The 23,071-nt window shown below is 63.4% G+C and overlaps 1 protein-coding gene across 3 annotated transcripts in view; it reads right to left on the minus strand.

The window, feature by feature from the left end:
• Positions 1-3,580, minus strand: part of PLEKHG5 (pleckstrin homology and RhoGEF domain containing G5) — a 23,460-nt gene extending 19,880 nt beyond the window's left edge. For all 3 annotated transcript variants that reach the window (XM_054721205.1, XM_054721204.1, XM_054721203.1), the window contains exons 1-2: positions 3,543-3,580; positions 2,629-2,705 (exon numbers count right to left, since the gene is read on the minus strand). In XM_054721205.1, coding sequence (XP_054577180.1) covers positions 2,629-2,705; positions 3,543-3,546 — 81 coding nt within the window. In that variant the 5' untranslated portion in view covers positions 3,547-3,580. The remainder of the gene's footprint in view (positions 1-2,628; positions 2,706-3,542) is intronic.
• Positions 3,581-23,071: the final 19,491 nt, after the last annotated feature.

Here is a 23,071-nt window from a genome sequence, read left to right on the forward strand (position 1 = left end):
GATGAAGCTCAACCAACTGAGCCTCTGGCCGGACTACACATCTTCATCGGAGGCCACCAAGGCAGACGGTCCCTCACGGTGCTCCCACCCAGCTCTGCCTCCCTCTCCCCACCCCCCGGGCCCTGCTCACTCCCTCACAGCCTCAACATCCCGCCAGCTCACTCAGCTTTGCTCCACCTCATAGCTCCGCATTCCTCAGGATGCCAGCCTCGGCGTGAACTCCAGGGGGAGGAGGGAGAGGTGGGGCAGCTGATTCATCTCAGGAGCCTCAGCACCCAGGAGAGATGCAAACCAAACCTCCAGGGTGGGCCCAGAGCGGAAGCGTCCAGCCCGGTTGAAAGATGGCCCTGCCCCAGGGCAGCCTGGGGGCCAGTTTGGCAAAGCAGAGTCCTCACTTCCGTCCTCCTCCCAGGGGGACAGGATGTCAGCTCCGGAGGGCAGGACCTTTGTTTCCTGGACACCTCCAGGGTCTAGAACTGATGCTCAAAGCTGATTTGGTGAATGAATGAATGATGTCATCTCCTTCAGAGCTCATATATCCTGCCAGCCGTTCCTAGAACAGCCAGAGAGGAGGCTCTTGATCTCACTCCAGGCCAAGCTTTGCCAACCAAGCTGTGTGGTGTGGGCAAGTCCTTTCACCTCTCTGAGCCTCAGTTTCCTCACGTGTCATGAGGGAATCTTAATGCTTTCCTCCTGAAGTTCTCACGAGGGTTCAGTGAGGGCCTGACCCCCACCAGGCACATACACGTGTTCCGTCAGTGGTGGTTATTATTATCATCAACAATAGGATAGACTTGGCTCCTCCTCTCAGCCTCTCCTCCAGCCACCTCATCTGCTTGGCAAGAACTGCTTCTGTACTCCTGCCTGTGGCAGTTCCCCCTTCCTGCTTGCCTATGGATGTTTTTACTTTCACCAGAGGCCACCTCCTCCAGGATGTCCTCCCTGACTAGCCCTCCTCCCTCTGATCACTCAGGTCCCTGAGGCGAGTCTGTGCCATTTGTCCCAAAGTGGGTCCCACCAATGACAGTGCTTCAGCTCTTCCCCCTGCAGGCTGGGCAGCCCTCTGGCTGCGGATGCCACGGTCAGCACTGCCGAGTTCCAGGAGGCCCAGGCTGGGCTTCAGTTAGGACCTGTGGCTGCCCCCCACTTGCTCTGAAACCAGCCCTCATCCACAGGCCTCACCTCTGCACAGTCCAGGCCCTCCCACCCCTGCCCCTGCTCCAGGATCTGCCCCAGGGGCAGCTGCCCACCAGAGGGGCCAGGACAGTGTGGCCTGGCCCCTCTTGTCACGCCTCAGGGTCAGGCAGAAGCCCCAAGGCTGTGCAGGCCCCTGGCAGGTTGGGCAGTGGGGTAATGAGGCCAGTTTGTTGCCAGGAGCCCCCATCTGGGAGCGAGGCAACCTGCCAAAACCAAAGCGCCAATGCCAGGCACCATCCGTGCCAACAGATTGTCTGAATCACAGACACCCCCTCGCCTGGTGACTACGGCAACTGGAAGCCTCCCCCTCCGCTCCCACCCGAGAACAGTCCCCCGCGTTCCTTCTGACTGTTCCTTCTAGCCGTGGTCCTCCTGTGCAGCATGTACGCTGTGGGTCTGCGTGCAGGGGGCGGGGGGGGGGGAGGGGGGAGGCACGGGACCTGAGGGAGTGGCATTTTTAATTTCCTGCAGCTGGCAGAGCCCAGCTACACCGTGGTTAGCCGAGCTACCCCGGGCTCTGGCATTACACAGATCTGGGCTCTGGGTTCAAATCCCAGCTCCACCACATCCCAGCAACACGTCCCTGGGTGAGCCACTACCTCCCTGAGCCTCAGTTTCCCCATTTGCAAATGGGAATAACGACAGGACAGATCTCGGCCACAAGGAAGTGACCCTGAGTCCTCTGAGCCCGAGCCCCACGCTGGAAGCCGTGGCAGTTTCCACCTGTCGCTCAGATGCGTGCTGGGAGGAGCGCGACATGGGCTCAAACCCTGGCTCCGTCTCTCTTGAGCTGCAGGGCCTCGGCCAAGTCCCAGGCCCTCTCTGAGCCTTAGTATCTCCATCGGGGAAACGGGGCCACGATGTCTTCCCAGCAGGGCTCCCCCAGTGGCACATAAGGCGCAGAGAGCACGTGGCACAGCGCCCGGCGCGTCAGGGGCAGAAGCGCGGCGTCCTGTTGACCATGATCCCCCGGCTCCGCCTCACTCCCAGCTCCGGAGGCCTGGCACTCCAGGACCAACCCGTCCCTCCCCTTTGTCAGCCCCAGGGCCACCGCCACTGTCCCAAAGCGTCCCTGACCCGTGCCCAGGCCTGAAGAGTGGCCTGGTATTGCAGGGAGGGTGCCAACTGGCACTGGAACAGAACCTGGGGAGGGGGGCTCCCCCCTACAGAGTCTCAGCTTCCTCATCTGTGACATGGGGCCACGGCTCCTGTCACCCCAGGGCTGCTGCACAGAAAAGGGCTCTGGGGCACCCCTCTGCCTCCGAAACCAGCCCCCAGGTCCCTACCCACTCCTGAGCCCCGGAGCACTGTGGCGACCCAGCTGCGCCCTTGCCGGGGCCTGGACAGAGAGGGTGGTGAGCGCCCTGCCCTCCGCAGCCCCCCGCCCCTCCGCAGCCCCCCCACCACCACCACCGGCCTCCAGCTCCCTACCTTGGCCGCCCGCCCCTTGTCCATGCAGTCGGGGTTCTGACAGCGCAGGCCCTTCTCCTCAGCCAGGCTCCCGGCATCTGCAGGGGAGAGAGCAGGAGGTTATCAGTGGGGTGGGGCCCAGGGAAGGGTGCACCCCAGGCCGGGCACCCGGGCTCCCCCGGGGCCCAGCACCTCCCCAGCGGAGGAGGGGTGGGGCTGTCAGAGGAGGTCAGTGTCCCTCTTCTTCTCAATGCCAGCTTATCTGCTGGGGATCTGCAGCCCTTTCTCCCGCCGCTCCCCGCTCCCCGCTCCCCGGGGAAGCTGTCCAGATTCCACCCGAGAGAGCTGCTCCGCCCTCCGTCCCTCAGGTCTGGGGGTGGGGGGGAGGGGCGCTGCTCCCAGACCTGGTGGGGCCCCTGACTTCCTGGGGGGTCCTGCAGGACGGCTGGGGGAGAGAGGGGGACCCCAGGGGTCCAACAGCTATTCCTACCCCTGCCCTCCACGTCACTCTGCATGGACGCCCCTCAAAGGCCCAGAGGGTCCCCCTTAGCCACGGTCCATCTCTGACCCAGAACTGGGCCCCCTCCAAGCTGCCTTTCCTAAAAGAGCTGGGGTGCAAGAGCGGAGGGGGCAGGGGGCTGCCACCCCAGACAGTGGGCTGGGCTGGGGGAGAGGTGCTGCTGACGCGAACCCCAACACGGGGGCAGGGTTTGGACCCCGCCGCCCCGATTCCGAGGCCGGCGTCCACCTCCCACCTCCAGCAGGCCTTCGCCAGAGGAGGGGGCGACCGAGCGCCCCACCGCGGAGCGGAGGGGACGGGCCCGGTCCCCCTCGCTCCCCGCCCCCCACCGCGGCGCCCCTGCCCCCCCCCCGCCCCGAGCTGGCGCGGAGGCGCGGGCCTGCACGGCGGGCGCGGCCAGGGGCCCCGCACTCACCCATGGAGCAGGCGCGGGCGCGGGGACGCGGGCGGGCGGGGGGCGTAGCGGGCCGGCCCGGGGGGCGGGGAGCGGCGGCGGCGGCGGGGCGGGGCGGCGCGGGGAGAGGCCGGAGCGCCGCGGCCGCGGGACCCTCGGCGGCGGGAGGCGGGGCGGGGCAGGTGGGCGGCGGGCGGGGCTGGACGAGTGGCTCCGCCCATCGGGGGCGGGGCTCGGAGCCCCGCGCTGGCCCCGCCCCTCCCGCTCCCCCGCCCCGCGCCCCTCCCCCGCGGGGCGTCTGCCGCGAGCGCGCCGCGCTCCCCACCGCGACCCCCTTGGAAATGTGGCGGGTGAGGCCGAAGGCTGTCCCTCCGTCCCCCTCAGCCCCGGCCCCGCACATGGAGCCGACACCCCCCCGTTTGGATGGTGGGGGACACTTTCCGTCTCCGGGGAGGGGGATCAGCATTCTACTTGCTGTTTCTCCTGGTCCAGAGGGGCCGTCTGCGTGGATGCAGGTCAGGACAGCTCCCTGCGCCTCACGCCCACCCCGGAGACACCCCCCTTAGACATGGGTCAGGGATGGTCAGGCCCCGTGAACCGGAGTGGGCTTGGTTGCTCCTGCCGGTGCGCTGCCATCTCCGCGCTGGCTGGCATTGAAAACTTCATGGAAGTGCAAACATGTACAGAAGCGCAGCTAACATGAGCACAGCTTGGCACACACGTGCTCACAACACAGCCAGCAGCCGGTCAGGAGGCTGGGCATCCCCAGACCCCCTCCCACCCCAGGTTGTCGCCAGAGACCCAGGCATGGGAGGTCCAGTGGCCTGTGGCACCTGGGTCCCTCTCAGCCAGAGCAGGTGCCTGCCGTACACGGTCAGCCCTGGGGACTCCCAGGTGGCCCAAACCCAGGCCTGCCCTCAGGACTTTCGGCAGAAGGAGCTGTGTGGGGCCCACAGCTTGTGGATTCTGGATCCACTCAGCAAACACACTTGTGCCACGCCCGGGGCGGGCCCTGAAGGGTCCCTGGGTCAGTGGTCCTGCTGGCCCCACCCAGATCGCCGGCAGGAGGTAGCTGGTTAAGGCAGGTTAAGGGAGGGGGCAGGGGCCTTTTGTTTTGTTTTGGTCTTTTTTGCAGCCCCCTCCACTATCTGGGTTCCCATGGAGAACTGGGCCCCTCGGTCAGCTTGGGGGGGGGGGGGCGGTTTCCCCACGCACCCTGCTTGGGGCCTATCAAACTCCACCAGACAAGATCTGGATCTTTTGACTCCAGATCCCTGGGTTCTGGAAACGCTGGGCATGAAGTCAAGGTCATACGCCCTATGCCCCAAGAGTTTGGGGTTCTGGCTCTAAATTCTGTGGGCTCCAGGCTACTTCCTCCCCCATGGGGTCTGGAACTGCCTTCCCCGCTCTCTAGGTCCCGCCATGACAGCCACTGCAGGGCTGGACCCCACGGCCACCCCGGGGCGTTGATGTGTGGGGTTCGGACGTTCTTCCAGGCACTGGGGCTCTACCCAGCTGACCTCTGGCCTCTCACTTGGTTTCAGCCCCTCCAAGGTGCTCAGCCTGCTTTCTACACCCTCCTCCCCAGACGCTGGTCCCAGCTCCCAGCTCCCCTGGGACCCAGCCTTCCGTGTGCTCTGAGCCGAGCATCAGCCTCCTGGGGCCTGTAGCTGAGCTTCCCAGAGACGCCAAACACCGGAAAACCGTGAGGACCCTGGCGGCCCCGGGACAGGAAAGGGACCTGTGGGGACTGGGGAGGCTCAGGCACGGGAACGGGTCTTCCCCACCACAGCCTGCCGGGAGCCGCCCTCTGGCGAGCTGCTCACCGCCAGCCCTGCAGAGCGGGTGGGCCTGGTTAGGGGGACATGTTGTACCAGGGGATGGCACGACTTGGACAGAGTCGCTTGGGTCCAAGGTAGCCGCCTGGCCTCGTCCAGCCAATTAGATTCACTGTCTTGGGAACTTGAATTGAGACAGACGACTTCTGGGCCCTGGAACCCTGAGATCATGGAAAGTCAGTCTGAGTGGATACAGAACCCTGCAATTGTTGGGGAGCAAAAATGAGGGGACCCACAGAAACAGCTGGTCAATGGAGAGGGCCCTAGAGCAAAGAGCGGGGTGGAGAAGGCAGCTCTGTGCCTGCCCTGGCTTCCCCCCAGCTCCGCCCCTCTGATTTTTATTGATTTTTTTTTTTTTTTTTACTGATTTCAGAGAGGAAGGGAGAGGGAGATAGAAACATCAATGATGAGAGAGAATCATGGATCGGCTGCCTCCTGCACGCCCCACACTGGGGATCGAGCCCACAACCCAGGCATGTGCCCTGACCGGGAATTGAACCCTGACCTCCTGGTTCATAGGTCGACGCGCAACCACTGAGCCCCACAGGCCGGGCTGCCCCCTTTGACTTGAGCATGTGTCTGGCCATTTGTCCTTAGCCAAGCCCCAGGCAGACCTGCAACCCTGAACTTGCCCCACCCGCAGGGTGCCAGAGGCTGTCTCCCTGGGTCTGGGTCTGAAACAGCCCAGCTGCCCCTCCCGGCTCCTCCAGCCCCCACGGTCCCAGGGAAAGCCAAGCCCCCCAGCCGGGCAGACAAGCCCCTCGCCAGTTCTGCCCACCCCCCCTGCCCCCATCTTGGTCACAGGATGCCTGCCCCTCAACATGATCTCCCCCACAACTGGCGACCGGGCGCCTGGGCAGATGCCGCCTGCAGACATGTTTGGTTTGGCTGAGCACGGCGCTTCAAAAGAATTTGAATGGGTTGCCAACTCCGAAAAGTCAGATTTCACATAAAAATCCAGATTTCTGGCTTCTCTGGACAAACCGTGTTTGTGATGGCTCCGGGTTCTGAGCTGTGTCTGCCTCAGCTGCCTCCGGCTGACACACACCCTGCACCCTCCGTGGCCCCCACCACTCCCTCCCGGAGCCCCTCGGCAGGTTCCTCACTGCCTCTCCCGGGAAGGAACTGAGCTCTGACCTTGGCCCAGCCCTTCCTGGTTCTGCCCCCTGCCCCCTGCCGCATCCTCCACACCACCGGCCACTGACATCCTGCCCGCCTCCAAGGCCCAAGTCAAACGCGGAGAACTCAGGCTCCAGGAAGGCCCGTCCGCCTCAGCATAATCCCCCCCCAGACCAGCCTCCCTCCTCGGCCCACTGTCCCGGGCGGCCCTGTGATTTGACCTTTTACTTTCATTGTTGTTGTTAATCCTCACCCGAGGATATTTTTCCATTTATTTTTTCTTTAGAGTGAAAGGAAGAGGGAGAGACAGAGAGAAACATCAATGTGAGAAAGACATGGATTGTTGCCTCCCACACTTGCCCGACCTGGGCCAGGAATCGAACCTGCAACCAAGGTCTGTGCCTTTGACTGGAATTGAACTCAAGACCCTCAGCCCTCAGGCCAATGCTCTATCCACTGAGCCAAGCTGGCCGGGCTACCTTGACTTTTGACCTATCTTCCCCACCAGGTTGCTCCAGGAACGCTGCCACTACCATAGCTCTGCCATAACTCACACCTGCAGGGCCCTCTGGCTTCCATGCTTGGTCTCAGCTCACCGCCTGACCCTCTGCAGCAGGTCTGACCCCAGATCGCAGCCACTGGCCCTGTAGCTGCTGAGCATGGGCAGTGAGGCGGCTTCACACCGCGTGCTGTATACACACTGGATTTTCAAGACTGAGTGCAAAAAGGAAAAAAAGAAAAGGAAAGGAAAGAATGTAGCCCTGGCTGGTGGCTCAGCTGATTGGCACATCGTCCCACACACCAAAATGCTGCAGTTCCATTCCCAGTCAGGGCACATACCTAGGTTGTGGGTTTGATCCCCAGTCAGGGCAAGGATGGGAGGCAACCGAAGGATGTTTCTCTCTCCCTAAAACCAATTTAAAAAAGAAGAATCAGCCAAAACCGGTTTGGCTCAGTGGATAGAGCATCGGCCTGCGGACTCAAGGGTCCCAGGTTTGATTCCGGTCAAGGGCATGTACCTTGGTTGCGGGCACATCCCCAGTAGGGGTGTGCGAGAGGCAGCTGATCGATGTTTCTCTCTCATCGATGTTTCTAACTCTCTATCCCTCTCTCTTCCTCTCTGTAAAAAATCAATAAAATATATTTTTTAAAAAAGAAGAAGAAGAAGAAGAAGAATCAGCCCGGCAGGCGTGGCTCAGTGGTTGAGCATCAACCTATGAACCAGGAGGTCACGGTTTGATTCCTGGTCAGGGCACATGCTCAGGTTGTGGATTCGATCCCCATTGTGGGGCGTGTAAGAGGTTCTCTCTCATCATTGGTTCTCTCTCATCATTGATGCTCTAGCTCTTTCTCCCTCTCTCTTCCTCTCTGAATCAATAAAAAAAATATATTTTTTTAAAAATCAACCAATGAATTAATAAAATAGGTGGAACAACAAATCAGTGTTTCTCTCTGTCCTCTCTCTCTCCCTTCCTCTCTCTCTCAAATCAGTTTTTACAAATCCTATCTAATAAATAGGGAATATGCTAATTGACTGTCACACCCTCACAAAGATGGTGGCACCCACAGCCAATAAGGAGGGAATATGCTAATTGACTGTCATGCCCTCAAAGATGGTGGCACCCACAGCCACAAGATGGCGGCGCCCAGTCCCCTCAGCCCTGCCGGGGCGGCAGGCGTGCAACAAGGCTGAGCCCGCCCCAAGGTGGGTCCGGCCACTCCGTGTGCCTGCCTCCGGAGCCCCCCAGTCCTCTCAGGCCCCCAGCCGCCCAGGGCCGCCCGAGGCTCAGGTAACTAGGGCCGGCCGAGGCTTGTGCTGCTGGCAGTGGCAGCAGCAGAGGCGTGATGGGGGCGTCGCCTTCCCCTGATCACCTGGTCACCTCCTGCCCCTGAGGGCTCCTGGACTGTGAGAGGGGACAGGCCGGGCTGAGGGACCCCCCCCCCCCCCCGCCCTACTTCAGTGCATGAATTTTCATGCTCCAGGCCTCTAGTTAAAAATAAAAAGAATCAGCCAGTGAATGTATAAATAAGTGGAACAACAAATCGAAGAAAGCAGAAGCTCCCTGCCCACCACCTCCCAGCCCCAGGCCTGGCCACGCAAAGGGTGCCGCTCCCAGGAAGCAGCTGTGGCCTTGAGTGCCCCCTCCCACGCCGGCCCAGCCCTCCGGGAGCCTCTGCCCGCTGCGCAGCTGCTGCAGGCTGTGCCAGGACAGGACCCCTCACCAGGGCAAGATTTGGCCACATCTGGCCAAAAGCCAGAAGGGCCTGATCTGGACAACTGTCACTGGCCCCGGAACCCTCCGCCCCTCCCCACTCTGACACTGGGCCGAGCGACATAGGTGGCCTGGGAAAGAAATGTGGTCCCCTTCCCAAGCCCCCGGGCCTCTTGGGGCAGGACTATCAGGTGGGCAGAAGGGGGCACGGACCACGGCCTCTGACGCTTCCCTGCGTGGAGACCAGAGCCATCGCCGGCATCGCCCCCCTGAGGCCTGGAGGCTCCAACTATTGCCCTGCCGCCCACAGCCCTCGGCTCAGAGAGGAGAGGTGGGTGGACACATTCAGAATTCCTTCCTGGGGCCAGAGACACTGTCCACCCGTTCCTGCCCCCAGGCCTGAGCCAGCGGCCACTTCCTCTGGCTGAGGCTGCCGTGGGCACCTGCCCTTTGTCCACCACGGGCTCCCTCCCCAGGCCCCTCAGAGGACCCGAGAGTGGCCGAGGGGAACAGGAGCCGGGCTGCAGAACCCGGGGGTGAGATTCCGAGTCAGGACAGTCACTCTCTGGGCATGAGCCCCACCCCCATCACGGGACGAGCTGGCACCGGGGCTCACCACCCACCCTTGATGGGCGCAGGCCAGGGACCGGCTGGCTGCAGAGGACAGAGCCCACACAGACAGCTGTGTGCCTGGCTCACCCCCAGCCTGCCTCAGCTCCCCCGGCTGCTCATGCGCCGTGTACCCACCACCCACTGCGTGCTGGGGCCTCTCTCCCCGCGGGTGGAGTGGGCACGGGGACACACGGGGAGCAGGTGGCTCTGAGGCTGAGGGCCTCACTCACCACCCTGCTGAGGGGACACGGAGAATCGTCCCCATATTTCCCCAAATGGGGGAAACGCCACTGCATAATTTGTGGTTGTGGGGGACTGTGTAAAAAAACCCAAAAACACAATTATCCCCACCCCCAGGGTGGGCATGCAGATGCCAGGAGCCAAGGCTTTCAAAAGTCTGGCACAGGACAAGCCCCCTCTAAACGCTCGCCGTGGGGGCTCCGAGGGCGCAGGGGCCGTCCTGCCTGGGAACACAGGAGCCGCCTGAGTGGAGGGGCACCCCGGGCAGAGGCCCAGGGGCCGCAGGAGCAGAGCCCGGGGACCCAGAGGCCCAGCAGGAGCAGAGCCTGGGGACCCAGGAGGCCCAGCAGGAGCAGAGCCCGGGGACCCAGAGGCCCAGCAGGAGCAGAGCCCGGGGACCCAGGGGCCCAGCAGGAGCAGAGCCTGGCTTCTCTGGATGAGAGATGGAGGGAGACCAGGAGAGCAGGGGCACAATCTGAGGAGGGGCCTCCCGGGCTTGTGGCCGGGACCAGCTAAAGGACCTCAGGCCAATCCCTGGCCTGTGAGGACCTCGGCCGCCTTACCTGCCTCGGGCAGACGGGAACCTGCCAGGGGAAGCAGGACAAGCAGGACAACGGGCAGGTGCCCACGGTCAGAGGAAGCGCGGCCGGCTCCAGGCCTGGGGGCAGGAACTGTGTGCACCGTTTCTCTGGCCCCAGGAAGGATGCCCACAGCCGGCCCCCAGGCACACTGCCCTCCCCCACCTCTGCTCCTGAGGGAGCTTGCCGCAGCCTGGCCGGCCACCCCCCCCCCCCCGCCTGCCCCTCCTCCATGCCCTGCCCAGCACCACGGCTCCTCCTCACAGTCCTGCCCTCTCAGCCCCCTGCACCCGCCTGGGAAGGTGCCCGGCGCCCCTGGGCCGGTGAGCACTGTGCCCGCCGCCCGCTGCAGCCGCAATACGGGAAGCAGAGGGGGCTCGTCACACAGGGGACACCTCAGTCTCCCTCTGGGAGCCGTGTTTCTCCCTGTGCTTTGTGGAACCCATGCCCCACGCGGTCCCCTTCCGTGGGGGACCCCGGGCCTACTCATCACTCTCTGCCCCTTGTCCGCAGGGAGTGTCAGGAGGGCCCACCCGCCGGGGGACGCTGCACCGGGAGAGGCTCCCGCTCCTCCCGGCTGGGCGCGCCCCCCCCCCCCCCCCCCCCCCCGCCCAGGAGGAGAGGCCCGAGGCCTGGACCACCCCAGCCGGCCGCTGAGGGCCAGACCTGGCTGCTGGGGTCGCCAGCCGGAAGCCACGTGCCCTGTGGGGCCGCTGGTGGGTTGGCAATAATAACATCCCGCAGGGACGGTGCCTGCTCTGTGTCACCCCAGCGAGTCCTCTCCCTGCCCAGGGCGCCGCTGGCATCGTCTGCGCGGCTTTCCCAACCCCTCACGGCGGGGAGAAGGCCAGGTCGGCACCCGCATGCCGTCTGTGTGCCTCAGCGTCCCCACGAGCTGACCTGCCCTTCCAGGGCCTCCACCTCGCCGTCTGCAAGGGCCTGACGGGGACACGACCGTGTCTGGGGCCTCGGACACAAACGGCCCAGAAGACCTCGTCCCGTCGCCTGGAGATGGAGGCAGAGGCCGAGGCCCAGTCTGAAGCCCGGCGCCCTGGCTGCCCTGCTCAAGCCCAGCCTCCGGGGTCCACACTGCCCGGCCCAGCGGCTGCCGAGGCCCTCGGGGTGCTCATGCTGGGGCCCCCCTCCTCCTCCAGCAGCGGCTCTCGGGAGGGGCTGAGCGAGTGACTGACAGTGGCATGTGCAGGTGCCGGGCCACAGGCTCCGACCAAAGGGAGGCGGCCAGGGAGACCAGGGGGGAGCCCCCTGACCGCCCCCCCCCCCGGGAAGGGGCCCACACCTACCCCCGAGGTCCTCGATGATGTCCAGGGTGGAGCTCCACGAGAAACGCTCCACGGCCCCCAGCTCCAGCCCGGCCAGGGCGCTGGGCAGCGCCTCCAGCTCATAGGCACCCCGCTTCTTCCAGTAGAGAAACATGCCGAGGCCCAGGGAGGCCTCCCCACCAGGCCCGGGCCCTCAGAGCGGGGCGGCCCCGGGGACCTGGGTCCCCGAGGCCTGGACGCCGTGGGCACAGGGCTGCCGAGGGGCTGCAGGGACCCTGGGCTGGCCTGGGCCGGGAGCTCAGCCTCCCCGGGGAGGGAGCCTGCTGGGAGCGGCTGGGGGCCCGGAGCTGACCAATGGCCGGGCCGGCCCCACACAAAGCGCCTTTCTTCCCCTCCTACAGCATTTCACAAATTTCCACTTCCCGGCCCCCTCAGAGCCCCCACGGCGGGGATGGGCCGGCGTCGGGGACGCAGAGGCCCGGAAAAGAGTGCGATTGTTCCGCGGCCTCTTTGCTAAGATAAGTTTTCAGAGGAGAAAAATGTGCTGCCCCAGGAGCAATCCCAGCCCCCTGGCCCTGACCTCTGACCCCAGCCCCAGCCCTGGCTGGGCCCTGCGGGGTTCCTCAATGAGGAGAGGAAGCACCCTGAGGGTGCCAGGGAGTGACCCCAGAGCTGTCTTCGCTGCCCCATCAGGCACCCTCCCCGGGAAGCTCAAGGCGTGTGTCCCAGCTCCGCGGAACAAAGGCCTGGAGGAGGCCTCGGGGGTCAGAGGCCTTGCCCTCAGGCTGCCAGTGAGCCCCGAATCTGCCCTCTGGGCTCTGGTCCAGGGCCTCTCCCCTTCCTAGGCTGGCCACACATCACCGGGCTGCCCACCCACCCGTCTCCCTCCTCGCACTGTGTCACCCACACCAAGGGCAGGGCCACGCAGGGAGCCCGGGCACCAACTCGTGCAAACAGCCTCTGGCCCCGTCAGGACGGAGCTTCGGCGCCCCCTGCACTGTGGGCGGAGGGTGGGAATGGAGGGTGGGGTGGGGGCAGGAAGGTCGGAAGGGCTGGTGGATGGGGCGGTACAAGCCACCCAAAAAAGAACCATAAGAAGAATAAAAAGTCCAGCTATGCAAAACATGAAAGTTACCAGTCAGGTTATTCCAAAGCCTTGTAAACACTGCACACTTGTATCTAGTTAGAAACTCAAAATGAAGACTGATGGCTGCCCTGGGGCGAGACCTCTGCCCTGGTGCTCAGGAAGGCCGGGCCTGCCGCTCCCCCGGGTCCCCCACGGCGGAGGACTGTCCCGCGGCGCAGATGAGGAAAGGGGCTCAGTGAATGAGCTGCGGAACTTGGATCTGAACCCAGGAGCGTCTGGCTTCAAAGCCAACTCTGGGGCCTGGGCAGCCACCTAGGGGAGGAGGCTGGGTGGTCAGAGGGCAGAGGCCTGGCCTCATGAAGACCTGGAAATGCCATGTTGCTGAGCCGCCTCTGTGCCCCCCAGCCTGCCAGGGCCCCGAGGAGCTGGCCTGGCGTTGGGGGCTGAGTTGGGGCAGAGGAGGGCACCCCACCTTCCAGGCGCCTGGCGACAGGGAGGCACGAGGTCCAGGCGGGGAGAGCTGGCAGCAGAGGGGGGTCGCCCAGGGCTGCGGGGTGGGGGGGGGTGGGTGGCTGTCTAGGCAGCCTGCACACCCCTCGCTGAGGGCTGAGATGCCAAGAGGCAGCGGAGTAATTCAAACCAGATGCCCGCCTACCCTCCTCCCAGGCTCGGAGCCAGGGATGGACACACGCAGGCTCCTTGGTCCTCGATCCCTGCACCCACGTGGCCTGGGCTTGAGCCCACAAGAGGCTGGGGGTGCCCCCCTCGTGTTCACGGGCAAGTGGCCAGTGTGGGGGTGTCAGGCCGAGCTTGGGGAGTGAGACAATGTGTCCCCGGCAGCCACGGCCCCGTCTCGGTGCCCACCCACCTGAGGCCAGGGCTGCAGAATTGGGGGTGGCCCCGGAGCAGTGACCCAGCCCCAACGCCCTGTGCTGGACCTGGTGGGGCGCTCTGGGTTACGGCGTCAGAACAACCAGCCCCGACGCAGCCTCAGGTGTGGGGGTCGGGGGGTGGGGGTGGGTAGTAGCAATGATTCCTCCCTACCCTCAGCTCTGGGGTGAACACAGGAGCCCCTGCCCCTGCACACACCCAACTACAGAGGCCAGTGGTGCCCCCCCTCCCCCGCTCGCAGGATGCATGCGCCCCATCCCCAGCTTCTCTCTGTCCCCAAATGCGCCTCCTGCTTCCCACCTCCCCACCTCGGCTACTGCCAGTCCTCCGCCTGATGTCCCCTCAGCGCCCACAGAGTCGCCCACTCTCCTCTGTCCAGGCTGCAGGTCCCCAGCCCCGCTTCCCTCCTTCCTCCCCGTGCACGAGGGAGGCCTGCAGGCCCTGCACTGGGCTGGGGGAGCCAGGAAACCAGAGGGCTGGCGGCTGGCGATGCGGCTCAGACGTGGGACCCTTCCTCGCGGCTGAGACAGCGGGTGGGCATGGCTGACCTGCGCGCTGCTGTGTCCCCAGTCCCCCCCCCACCCCCCACCCCGCAGAGTGATGACAGCTACGCTGACTCAGGCCAGAGGCCATGCTGAGCGCGGCTCATATGTTCTCTCCTTTAACCCTCATGTCAGCCCATGAGGCAGACGGGACTGTCACCCCAGGACCGGGGTGCAGAAGCTGAGGCGGGGCGGAGGGCGGGGGTCACTTGCCCAGGGTGCAAGGCACAAGCCACACGGCCTGGCCTCGAAGACACAGCCCCTGCCGGTGAGCAGCCCGCGGTCTGAGTTAGCCAGGGGGGTCCCAGCTGGGAGCCCAGCCTCCCGGCCCAGGCCCGCTCTCCTGCCCCTCCTCCCAGCAGAGCCAGGAGGCCACTGGCTGGGACCAGGACAGACAGAGGGACGCGACCTGGAGTGTCGGGGCTGCTTAATCCAGGGCCTGGCAAGCACCGTGGGCGAGAGGAGGGGCGAGCCGCTTGGCAAGTCAGCTCTTTCCTTGAGGGCGAAGTGCCTGAGGCTGGAGGAGCCGCACAGGCAGCTGAGTGAGGGGCTGGAAGGGGAACAGGTGGCCTGAACCGCCCTCAGCCCCCCAACACCCCTCCCCCCCACCCCCACCCCTGGTGTCTCTCAGCAAGCCACGCCACGGCCATCAGGGACCTGGCTGAGCCCCAGACGCCTCCACCAACCCGCCCTGGAGACCCCTTCCCTGGGGGCAGCTCCCAAAGCGGTGGGACCAGTTGAGGGTCCTCCCTGGCTGGCATCTGTGCGGGGGGGGGGGGTTAAGGAGGAGCCCCCACTGGGCAGCTCCCGAGATCCTGCTCACGGGGCTACGCAGGGGCCTGGCAGAGAGCAGGGGATGCAGACTTGGGGGGCGGTCCTTGCAGTCTGAAAAGGGGGCCTGCCCCTCTCACTGCCTCTCCCAGGCAAGGTCCACCATGACCCTCTGTGGTCCCCTGAGCCCCCCAGGATCTGGCGACCACATCCTTTCCTCCTCCTGGCACTTGGGGAGGCCTGTGTGGACCCCCAGGGCAGCCAGAGTGCCAGCTGTGTGTGTGGGGGGCTGGGAACAGAGCTGGCGCTGACAGGCAGTGCCCAGTGCCAGCCGCCAGCTCGCGTGAGAAGCAGCCTCGCGGCTGGGCCGTGTTAAGCGTTCCCAGGTGGGGCTGCAGACGCCGACGCCAGCCAGCCGAGGCCCATTATGTAACCCAGCCCCCCGCCGCCGGCCAAGCCTGAGAGGACGGGTCCCTGACCACCCCCCACCCTCCACCCCGCTCCGGGGAATGAGAAGACTCTGTCCCCACCTGCCAGGGGTGCTGGCCAAGGACCCTCCAGGACCACAGCCTGGTGGTGGCCCTGGGGGGTGGAGGCCAGTGCCCGGCCAGCAGGCAGTACGTGTGCCCAGGCTGGCACGGGTGGAGGGTAAACAGTGGGCCTGGTGTGGGTGGCACAGACCCTTCCTTGCAGAGCAAACCATTCCAGAGACTGGAAACATGGGCCGAAGCCTCGGCCACCTGTGGGCCCGTCCACGTGGAAGGTGCGGGTGGAAATCTGGGCACAGCCACCTGGCCTCAAGCCAGCCCGGGCCGCCTCCCCACAACCCCCCACCCCCAGCCCAGTCTACCGTGGCCCCCCGCTCACCAGACCGGCTGCACTCCCAGGCAGGGGGGCTGAGGTGACCCCGCGGTCCTGTGCTGCCCACATGGCCTTATTTTCAATTAGAGGCCCGGAGCATGAAAATTCATGCACTGGAGGGGGGGTCCCTCAGCCCAGCCTGCCCCCTCTCACAGTCAGGGAGCCCTCATGGGCAGGAGGTGACCCGGCGATCAGGGGAAGGTGACGCCCCCATCACACCTCTGCTGCTGCCACTGCCGGCAGTGCAAGCCTCAGCTGGCCCTGGTTACCTGCTCCTTGGGCTGGCCCTGGGCGGCTGGGGGGGCTGAGGGGACTGGGGGACTCTGGAGGCAGGCATGCAGAGCAGCTGGACCGGCCTGGGGGTGGGCCCAGCCATGCCATGTGCCTGCCACCCCGGCGGGACTGAGGGGACTGGCCGCTGCCATCTTGTGGCTGTGGGCACCACCATCTTTGAGGGCGTGGCAGTCAACTGGCATCTTCCCTCCTTATTGGCTGTGGGCGCCGCCATCTTTGTGAGGGTGTGAGGTCAATTAGCACACTCCCTCTTTATTAGATAGGATTCCATTCTCCCTGGAGCTGGGACTACGTCCAGGCACAGCAGGGCTCAGGCCCGTGGTTTCTGCTCTGTCCCCCGAGTGGCTCCTGCAGGCTCTGGTCGGAGGCCCCCCGGCTGGCCACCCCAGCCCTCGGGGTGAGAATGTGTGTAACCCAGCACCGTGGCCTGGGCCCTGCGGCCAGGGCAGGGACGCCTGCACTGCTCTCATCTCCTCAGACGCAGAGGTTCCGGCTGGGCCAGGGACCCTGTCTCAGTGCTGTCTTGGGCTCTGGCTCCTGGTGGGCACACAGTAGGGACACTGACATTGCCGGCCCCCCTGTGTGCCAGGCCCTGTGTGCCAACGATCCTCGTCGCCGTGTTTTCTATTTTATTTTATTCTAGAGAGGGAGGAGGGGAGACCGAGAGGGAGAGAGAGAGAAACATTGACTAGAGAGACGCCAGTTGGTTGCCCCTCCCCCTGCACGAACTCTGACTCCGAGTCGAACGTGCAACCCTCTAGTGCACAGGACAACGCTCCAACCGACTGAGCCAGACCGGCCAGGGCGGGATCACCCCCATCTTACAGCGCAGGAAGCTGGGGGTCAGGCAGGAGGCGGGTGGGGCTGCAGTCTCCCCACCATGCTCCGTGTCACGTCCTGCCCACAGCCGGCAGCACCCTGACCTTGAGTCCGGAGCGCCTCCCTCCCCCAGGGTCACTCTGGGAGCCCTTCCAGCTGGGACAGTCTCCCTGACCTTTAGGCCCACTGGCCACAGGTCTCAGGAAAGTGGGTGCCTCCCTGGGCTCCCCGGAATGTGGGGCACAGCCAGACAACAGGCCCCTCAGACCCAGGCAACGATGGGGTGGGAGGTCCAGTCACTGTTCAGCATCGGGCCTGACCATTGTCACCTGCCCGTTCACCCACCACGGCCCGGGGCAGGTGCAGCCAGGGCCGGGCTGGCCGCAGAGCAGCTGCCCACGCCATTCTCGGCTCTGCCTCTAGAATGCCCGGCCCTGGCCCCGGCTCAGGCCACCACCATCCTGCCTGGGACCCGCCTTGCCGCACTCTCGCCCCTGCCAAGTCAGCCTCCAAAATGCAGCGTGGCACCTGGGTTCAGATCCCAGCGCAGCCCCTGCCAGCTGTGTCACCTCGGGCAAGTTGCTTAGCCTCTCTGGGCCTCCGTGCCCTCACCTGCCCAGCGGCGACCTCACAGGGTTGCCGTGGGGTCCGCTGAGCTGACTACAGCAGCAGCCTCACCCTCAGGTTTGCTTGGGCGCGGGCACCGAGGTCAGTGTCCTCCAGTCACAGCAAACATGCAAACCTGAAAGTCACTGCTTGGCCTGAACACCTGCCACCCGCCCTGGCAGGGCCGCTCAGACCCCCTGGGGCCCAGCCCCAGCCCCGGCTCCTGGCGGGTCAGTGGTGTAGAACCGCCCTTGGGCCCTCGTTCTGCTGCAGGTGACGCCCTGGAACAGTGGGGTCTCGGCTCCGTCTGGACTGGGAGCCCCTTGAAGGCAGCTGCTGGCTTCATGCTCCCCCGAATGCAGGCCCAGGCCCAGCTGGCCCAGGCAGGAGCCAGAGGAATGCTTGTGGACTTGAACTTGGATCAATTCTCCATCCACTGTTTCTCGCCAGGGCTGACTTCCCAACACCTGAAGGCGTGGTCCAGCCGGGCCCACCGCAACCTCAAAGGCCAAGGTGGCAGGGCTCCCTGCCTCCAAGAAGGACCCGCTCAGAGGGCAGCCCACAGGCCTGGACGCCAAGCTTGGGGTCAGATCTACCCCCCACCCCCAGGAGGAGCCGAGACCCGGGCTTGACCCTGCGCTCCGCCAGCCGGCTGCCCGCGCTCCCGGCCTGGGTGGGGGAGAGGGGGAGCGGAGGCCTGCTTCCCCAGCGCTGTCTGTGGCCGCGGCACGATGGCCACGGTCCAGCCTCCCCGCCGGCCGCCGCCGCCTTTCAAACCTGGCCAGACAGACTGAGAGGCTGGGCCTCCTCCAGGGCCAAGTCTGTCCGAGGAACAAAGGTTCTGGGCCAGGCCCCTGACCGCAGGGGAGACAGGCCAGACACACAGGACAGCTGAGCTCCAAAACGGCCAGCTCATCGCGGGAGCACGAGTCCCGATGCTCAGGAATGATCGTCACCGCCCCTGGGACACCCCCGCAGAGGCCCAGGCCGCCCAGAGAGGACCCCCGCCCCCCAGCCCCTGGGCGGCCCAGCCGAGGGAGGCGGCTTCTGGGCAGGGCAGCTGCTGGGTCTCAGCCTGTCTGGGTGCTGTAGCGAAGGCGGGTCCTCGAGGTCCTGGACGGGTCCTGACTGGGACAGGTTCTATTCATTTGCATCTTCAGAAAAACCAAGCGGGCGAAGGGCAGAGAGCGACTGTGTGTGTGTCTGCACGTGCACATGGCTTTGGATGGTCCATGAGGAAGATGATGAGCAGAGGCGGGAATGATGTGAGGCAGGGCCGTTGTCTGGGAAGAACAGCATCTCAGGCAGCAAGTGCAAAGGCCCTGGGGCCCAGCCTGTGTTCATGTTAAAGGGACCAGCTGTTCCATTTTGCCCCAGACGGAGAGGCTTCCCCCCACACTGGGATGTCAGTTCTGTTTTTATTTGCTTGTTAACCCTCACCAAGAGTATTTTTCCCACTAATTTTCCAGACAGACTGGAAGAGAGGGGAAGAGAGAAACATCGAAGTGAGAGAGACACATTGATGGATTGCCTCCCCCATGTGCCCTGACCAGGGCCAGGGATCGAACCTGCAACCCAGGTACGTGCTCTTGACTGGGAATGAAACCACGACCCTCCAGTGCACGGGCCGATGGTCTAACCGCTGAGCCACACCGCCCAGGGCTGGAATTACAGCTTTAAAACCAGGAGGGGTTGGTTACCCTGTTGAGGGGACCTCAAGGAGGCCAGTGCGGCTGGAGCAGGGTCAATGGGGGGGGGGGGGGGGGAGGAAGTCAGGCAGGTGACAGCGCATCAGGGCCCGGAGGGCCTGTGAGGACTCGGCCTTTCATTCTGAGTGAGAGGGAGCCGCTGGAGGCTTCTGCAGAGAAGGGGTGTGATCTGACTCGGTTGTTGAAAGGCTGCGATCACAGAAGTGACTGTGGAACAGGGGGGACATGAAGGGCGTCCTGGGGACGTCCTGACCCTCTGTGGCTTAGATGCCACGGGAAGCCCCTGTCCCACCTCATTGAGTCTCCAGCCACGGAGAGACAGTGCGGCTTCAGTGGCCGAACGAGACCCACCTTCCAACTTGGGGAAAAGCGCTGAGTGAAAAACACTCTTCAAAATCTTACAAACATCAAACCAGTCAGAAGGCAGAAGAGGGGCCCAGGAGGTTCTGCTGACGGTTTTGCCTTCCCGGGATCTTCCGTCCTGAAGGAAGAGTGGGCCCTGATGCGCTGTCACCTGCCTGACCTTCTCTCCCCCCCGGCCCTCCCCCACCTCCCTTGACCCTGCTTCAGCCACACTGGCCTCCTTGAGGTCCCCTCAGTAGGGTAACCAGCCCCTCCTGGTTTTAAAGCTGTAATTCCAGTTTTCCTGGCCTTACAGGGAAAGGAGCTGAAAGTCCCCGGAGCCTCAGGCTTGAGTGGATCACGGTCTTCTCAGACGGGTAGTGTCTCCAGGCATACGGCACAAGCACATGCAAACCCTCTAGCATCCCAGGCTCAAATGGTTCTTGCAAATAATTTTAAAAATACAATGTCCAGCACACAGTCAAAGATAACTAGGCACACAAGTAGATAACACCACCCCATGACTGAAAGCCGACAGAAACACACCCACGCAGAGGAGATCCTGGAATTATCACACAAACTCAGCTACCCCTTACCTGATCTCCACAATGACCCTGAGCGGTAGACACTACTATTATCTCCTTCCCAGATAACGAAATGGAAGCCCAGCAAGCTAGTGATTTGTCTAAGGCCCCACAGCCAGTGAGTAGGAGAGCTGTGATGCAGCTCGTGGGTGCCGCTGTGACCTATGCCAGGCATTGCCCTGCACGCCCTCCACCCCGCACGCCCTCCGTCCCTGCACACCCTCCACCCTGCACGCCCCCTGCCCTGCACACCCTCCACCCCACACGCCCTCCGCCCCTACACACCCTCCACCCTGCACGCCCCCTGCCCTGCACACCCTCCACCCCACACGCCCTCCGCCCCTACACACCCTCCACCCCGCACGCCCTCCACCTCGAAAGTCCTAGAGGCCTGATGTCAGAGCCTGCAGCTGCCCTTGCACCTCGGCCGAGAGCCACAGCGTTTCAGGAACGGGAGTGACAGAGAAGAGGAATGCCTGGGGACCATGTCAGGGGACACCTGCCCAGCCACCCACCCTCTGATGTCGGGGACAGGCCCACGGGAGGTGGTGACCAGACAGAGCACACGAAGGGCCAGAATATGGGCTGATGGGGAAATAGAGGCTTCTGGGTGACGGCCTCGGGCTATCGGTTACAACGCAAGGTGCTCGCACCTTCCCAGCCCGCAGCTCCCCTTCGGGAACTGGTTCTCGGGGTGCTGCCTCGCAGGGGCGCGGAGGGAGGGGTGAGGCTGCTCCCTGCGGCCGTTCACAGGAGCGACAACCCGGAACCGCTGTCCGCTCGCAGAGGGCCGGTGGGAAAAGTAAGGCACACCCCCATCTCACAAAGCCGTTAACAAAATGAGGTAGGTTTTTATGTACTGGCCTTTTTTAAATGTCTAGAGTATTAATTGAAAAAAGCAATTGTAAAACTGCATACTTTATACTAGTTCAAAAATTTCACACACACACACACACACATACACACACACACACACGTAGCATGTGTGTGTGATATTCATGGGAAAAATCTGAAATACAATCGGAACTAACAGAAAACCGGAGGACTCGTGGCTTCCTTCTTTAGGTACTGTTTGAACCTCTTATAACGAAAATGCATCAGTCGGAGAAGCAGAAGCGAGAGCGCGCACGTGTGTGTGTGTGTGTGTGTGTGTGTGTGTGTGTGTGTGTGCATTTCATTTGTCTAGATCAGTGGTCGCCACCGGTGGTCCGTGAGGTCCGAAAGGCTGGCGACCGCTGGTCTGTATGCTAACGGAGGGCGCACACGACCACCTTGCACCTGCATTCCCGCAACGGCTCCTGACTCTTCAGCTCTTTATTTGCCAGACTCTCCTCCCCAAACGTCCCGAATCCACTCGCCAAACTGCTACCAAAAAGGAGTTTCCTAAAAGGCAAGCAGACCATGCCACCCACCCTGCGGAAACTCTTCAGTTCTCACTGCCTCCAGCGTGGAGTCTGGAGTAAGGTGCTCCCCCAACCTCTGCACCACCCGTCTCTGCCCCCTCCCACAGCCCCCCATCCGTCCTCGGAATGTCAGCCCGTGCACAGCCCCGTCCCACTGCACACCCCCCCTGCCCGTCATTCTCTCTCCCTGAAGCGCCTTTGACCCCTCCCTTCCCCCCGACCCCCCCCCCACCCCCGCTGACTTCGGTTTGCCCTGTAGGTGATGTTACTGCTCAGAAAACCCCTCCGACTGGTGTCCTAAGAGGGTCATCATTCAGCTATGAACTCATCACCCCACAATCACTGTGTTTTACACGCAAACTACTTCTCAATTCCTGTTTACAACCCTCATCTCTCATTAGTCACTAAGCTTCTAAGACGGGCATTTCCCTGATTCACCAGCGTCTCCCAGCCCCTACCATGCCTGACAGTAACTGCTCAATACGTCCGCCCACACTGGAGGCCAGAGTTCGACTCCCGGTCAAGGGCATGTACCTGGTCTGCAGGTTTGATCCCCGGCCAGGGCCCATGCGGGAGGCACCCAGCAGATGTGTCTCTCTCACATCGATGTTTCTCTCTCTCTCCCCCCTCTCCCCCCCTCTCTAAAAATCAATGGGAAAAATACCCTCGGGTGAAGATTAACAACAGAAAAAGTGCTCAATAAATATTTAAGTGACTAAATAACTAAGACACATTCCCATTTGTCCAATAAATAAGTGGCTTACAGACACAATCAGGCCAAAGCAGAGTAGGTGACCGTTTTCCGCCTCCCACGTGGCGGGTATGGCTTGGGGGACACTCCAAAAGGCCTGCAACCCAGCTCCCCCACGCCTGGGACAACCCCCCTCCCCTCAGTGAGTGAGCTGTGCCGGGCCTCCAGTTAACCGGCCGTCGTCACGGGGCACAGAGATGAATGTCCCCGATCCGCCAGGGTCCTCGGCACCTTCCCGTTCTCTGGCCGCTCCCGGGGGAGCCCAGCGGCACAGTAAGTTGCTTGTGGGGTGAGGAAGTCGGCAGCGCACACCCCTTCCTGGGGCGGGTACCCCTGCAAGGAGGCCTGTGTGGGCGCTGGGAGAACTCTCCGTGGGTCACTGTCGGCTTCATAGGTCTGTGCTGGGCCGGCCACAGGTGGGGTGTAGATGATGATGAGAATGGGGGTGCTTATTTGAGCTCGAAGAGGTCCGTGGCCAACGTGGCCAGGTCATTGCTCTGCGGTCAGGGATGGGGTGTCTGGGGCCAGGGCTCCGAATCTGGGGCGCTGGAAGGCTCTCTGATCCCATAAACACTAGTCCTGACCCCACACTCCCAAATGCGTCGTGGCTTACGGCACAAACAACATCGACGGCTTAGGGGGAATCTCACGGCCCTTTTCTTTGTTGCTGTTAACCCTCCCCCGAGGTTATTTTTCCCATTGGGTTTCAGAGAGCACAAGGGAGGTAGAGAGGGGAAAGAGAAACATCGATATAAGACAGACACATTGATCAGCTGCCTTGCGCACGCACCCCGATTTTGGGGGCGAGGATCAAACCGGGTACGTGCCCTTGACCGGGCATCAAACCCATGACCCTTTGGTGTGTGGGCGGATGATCTAACCATTCAGCAACACCAGCCAGGGCTCACGGCACTTTTACAAATAGCTACAAAGGCCAAGCTGAGAACCTACTCAAAACACCCTCGCGACGGGACAGGGCTGTGGTGCACAGAACGGGGCCGTGTGAAGGG

Source organism: Eptesicus fuscus, chromosome 9 (assembly GCF_027574615.1).
Source record: "Eptesicus fuscus isolate TK198812 chromosome 9, DD_ASM_mEF_20220401, whole genome shotgun sequence".
NCBI lineage: Eukaryota > Metazoa > Chordata > Mammalia > Chiroptera > Vespertilionidae > Eptesicus > Eptesicus fuscus.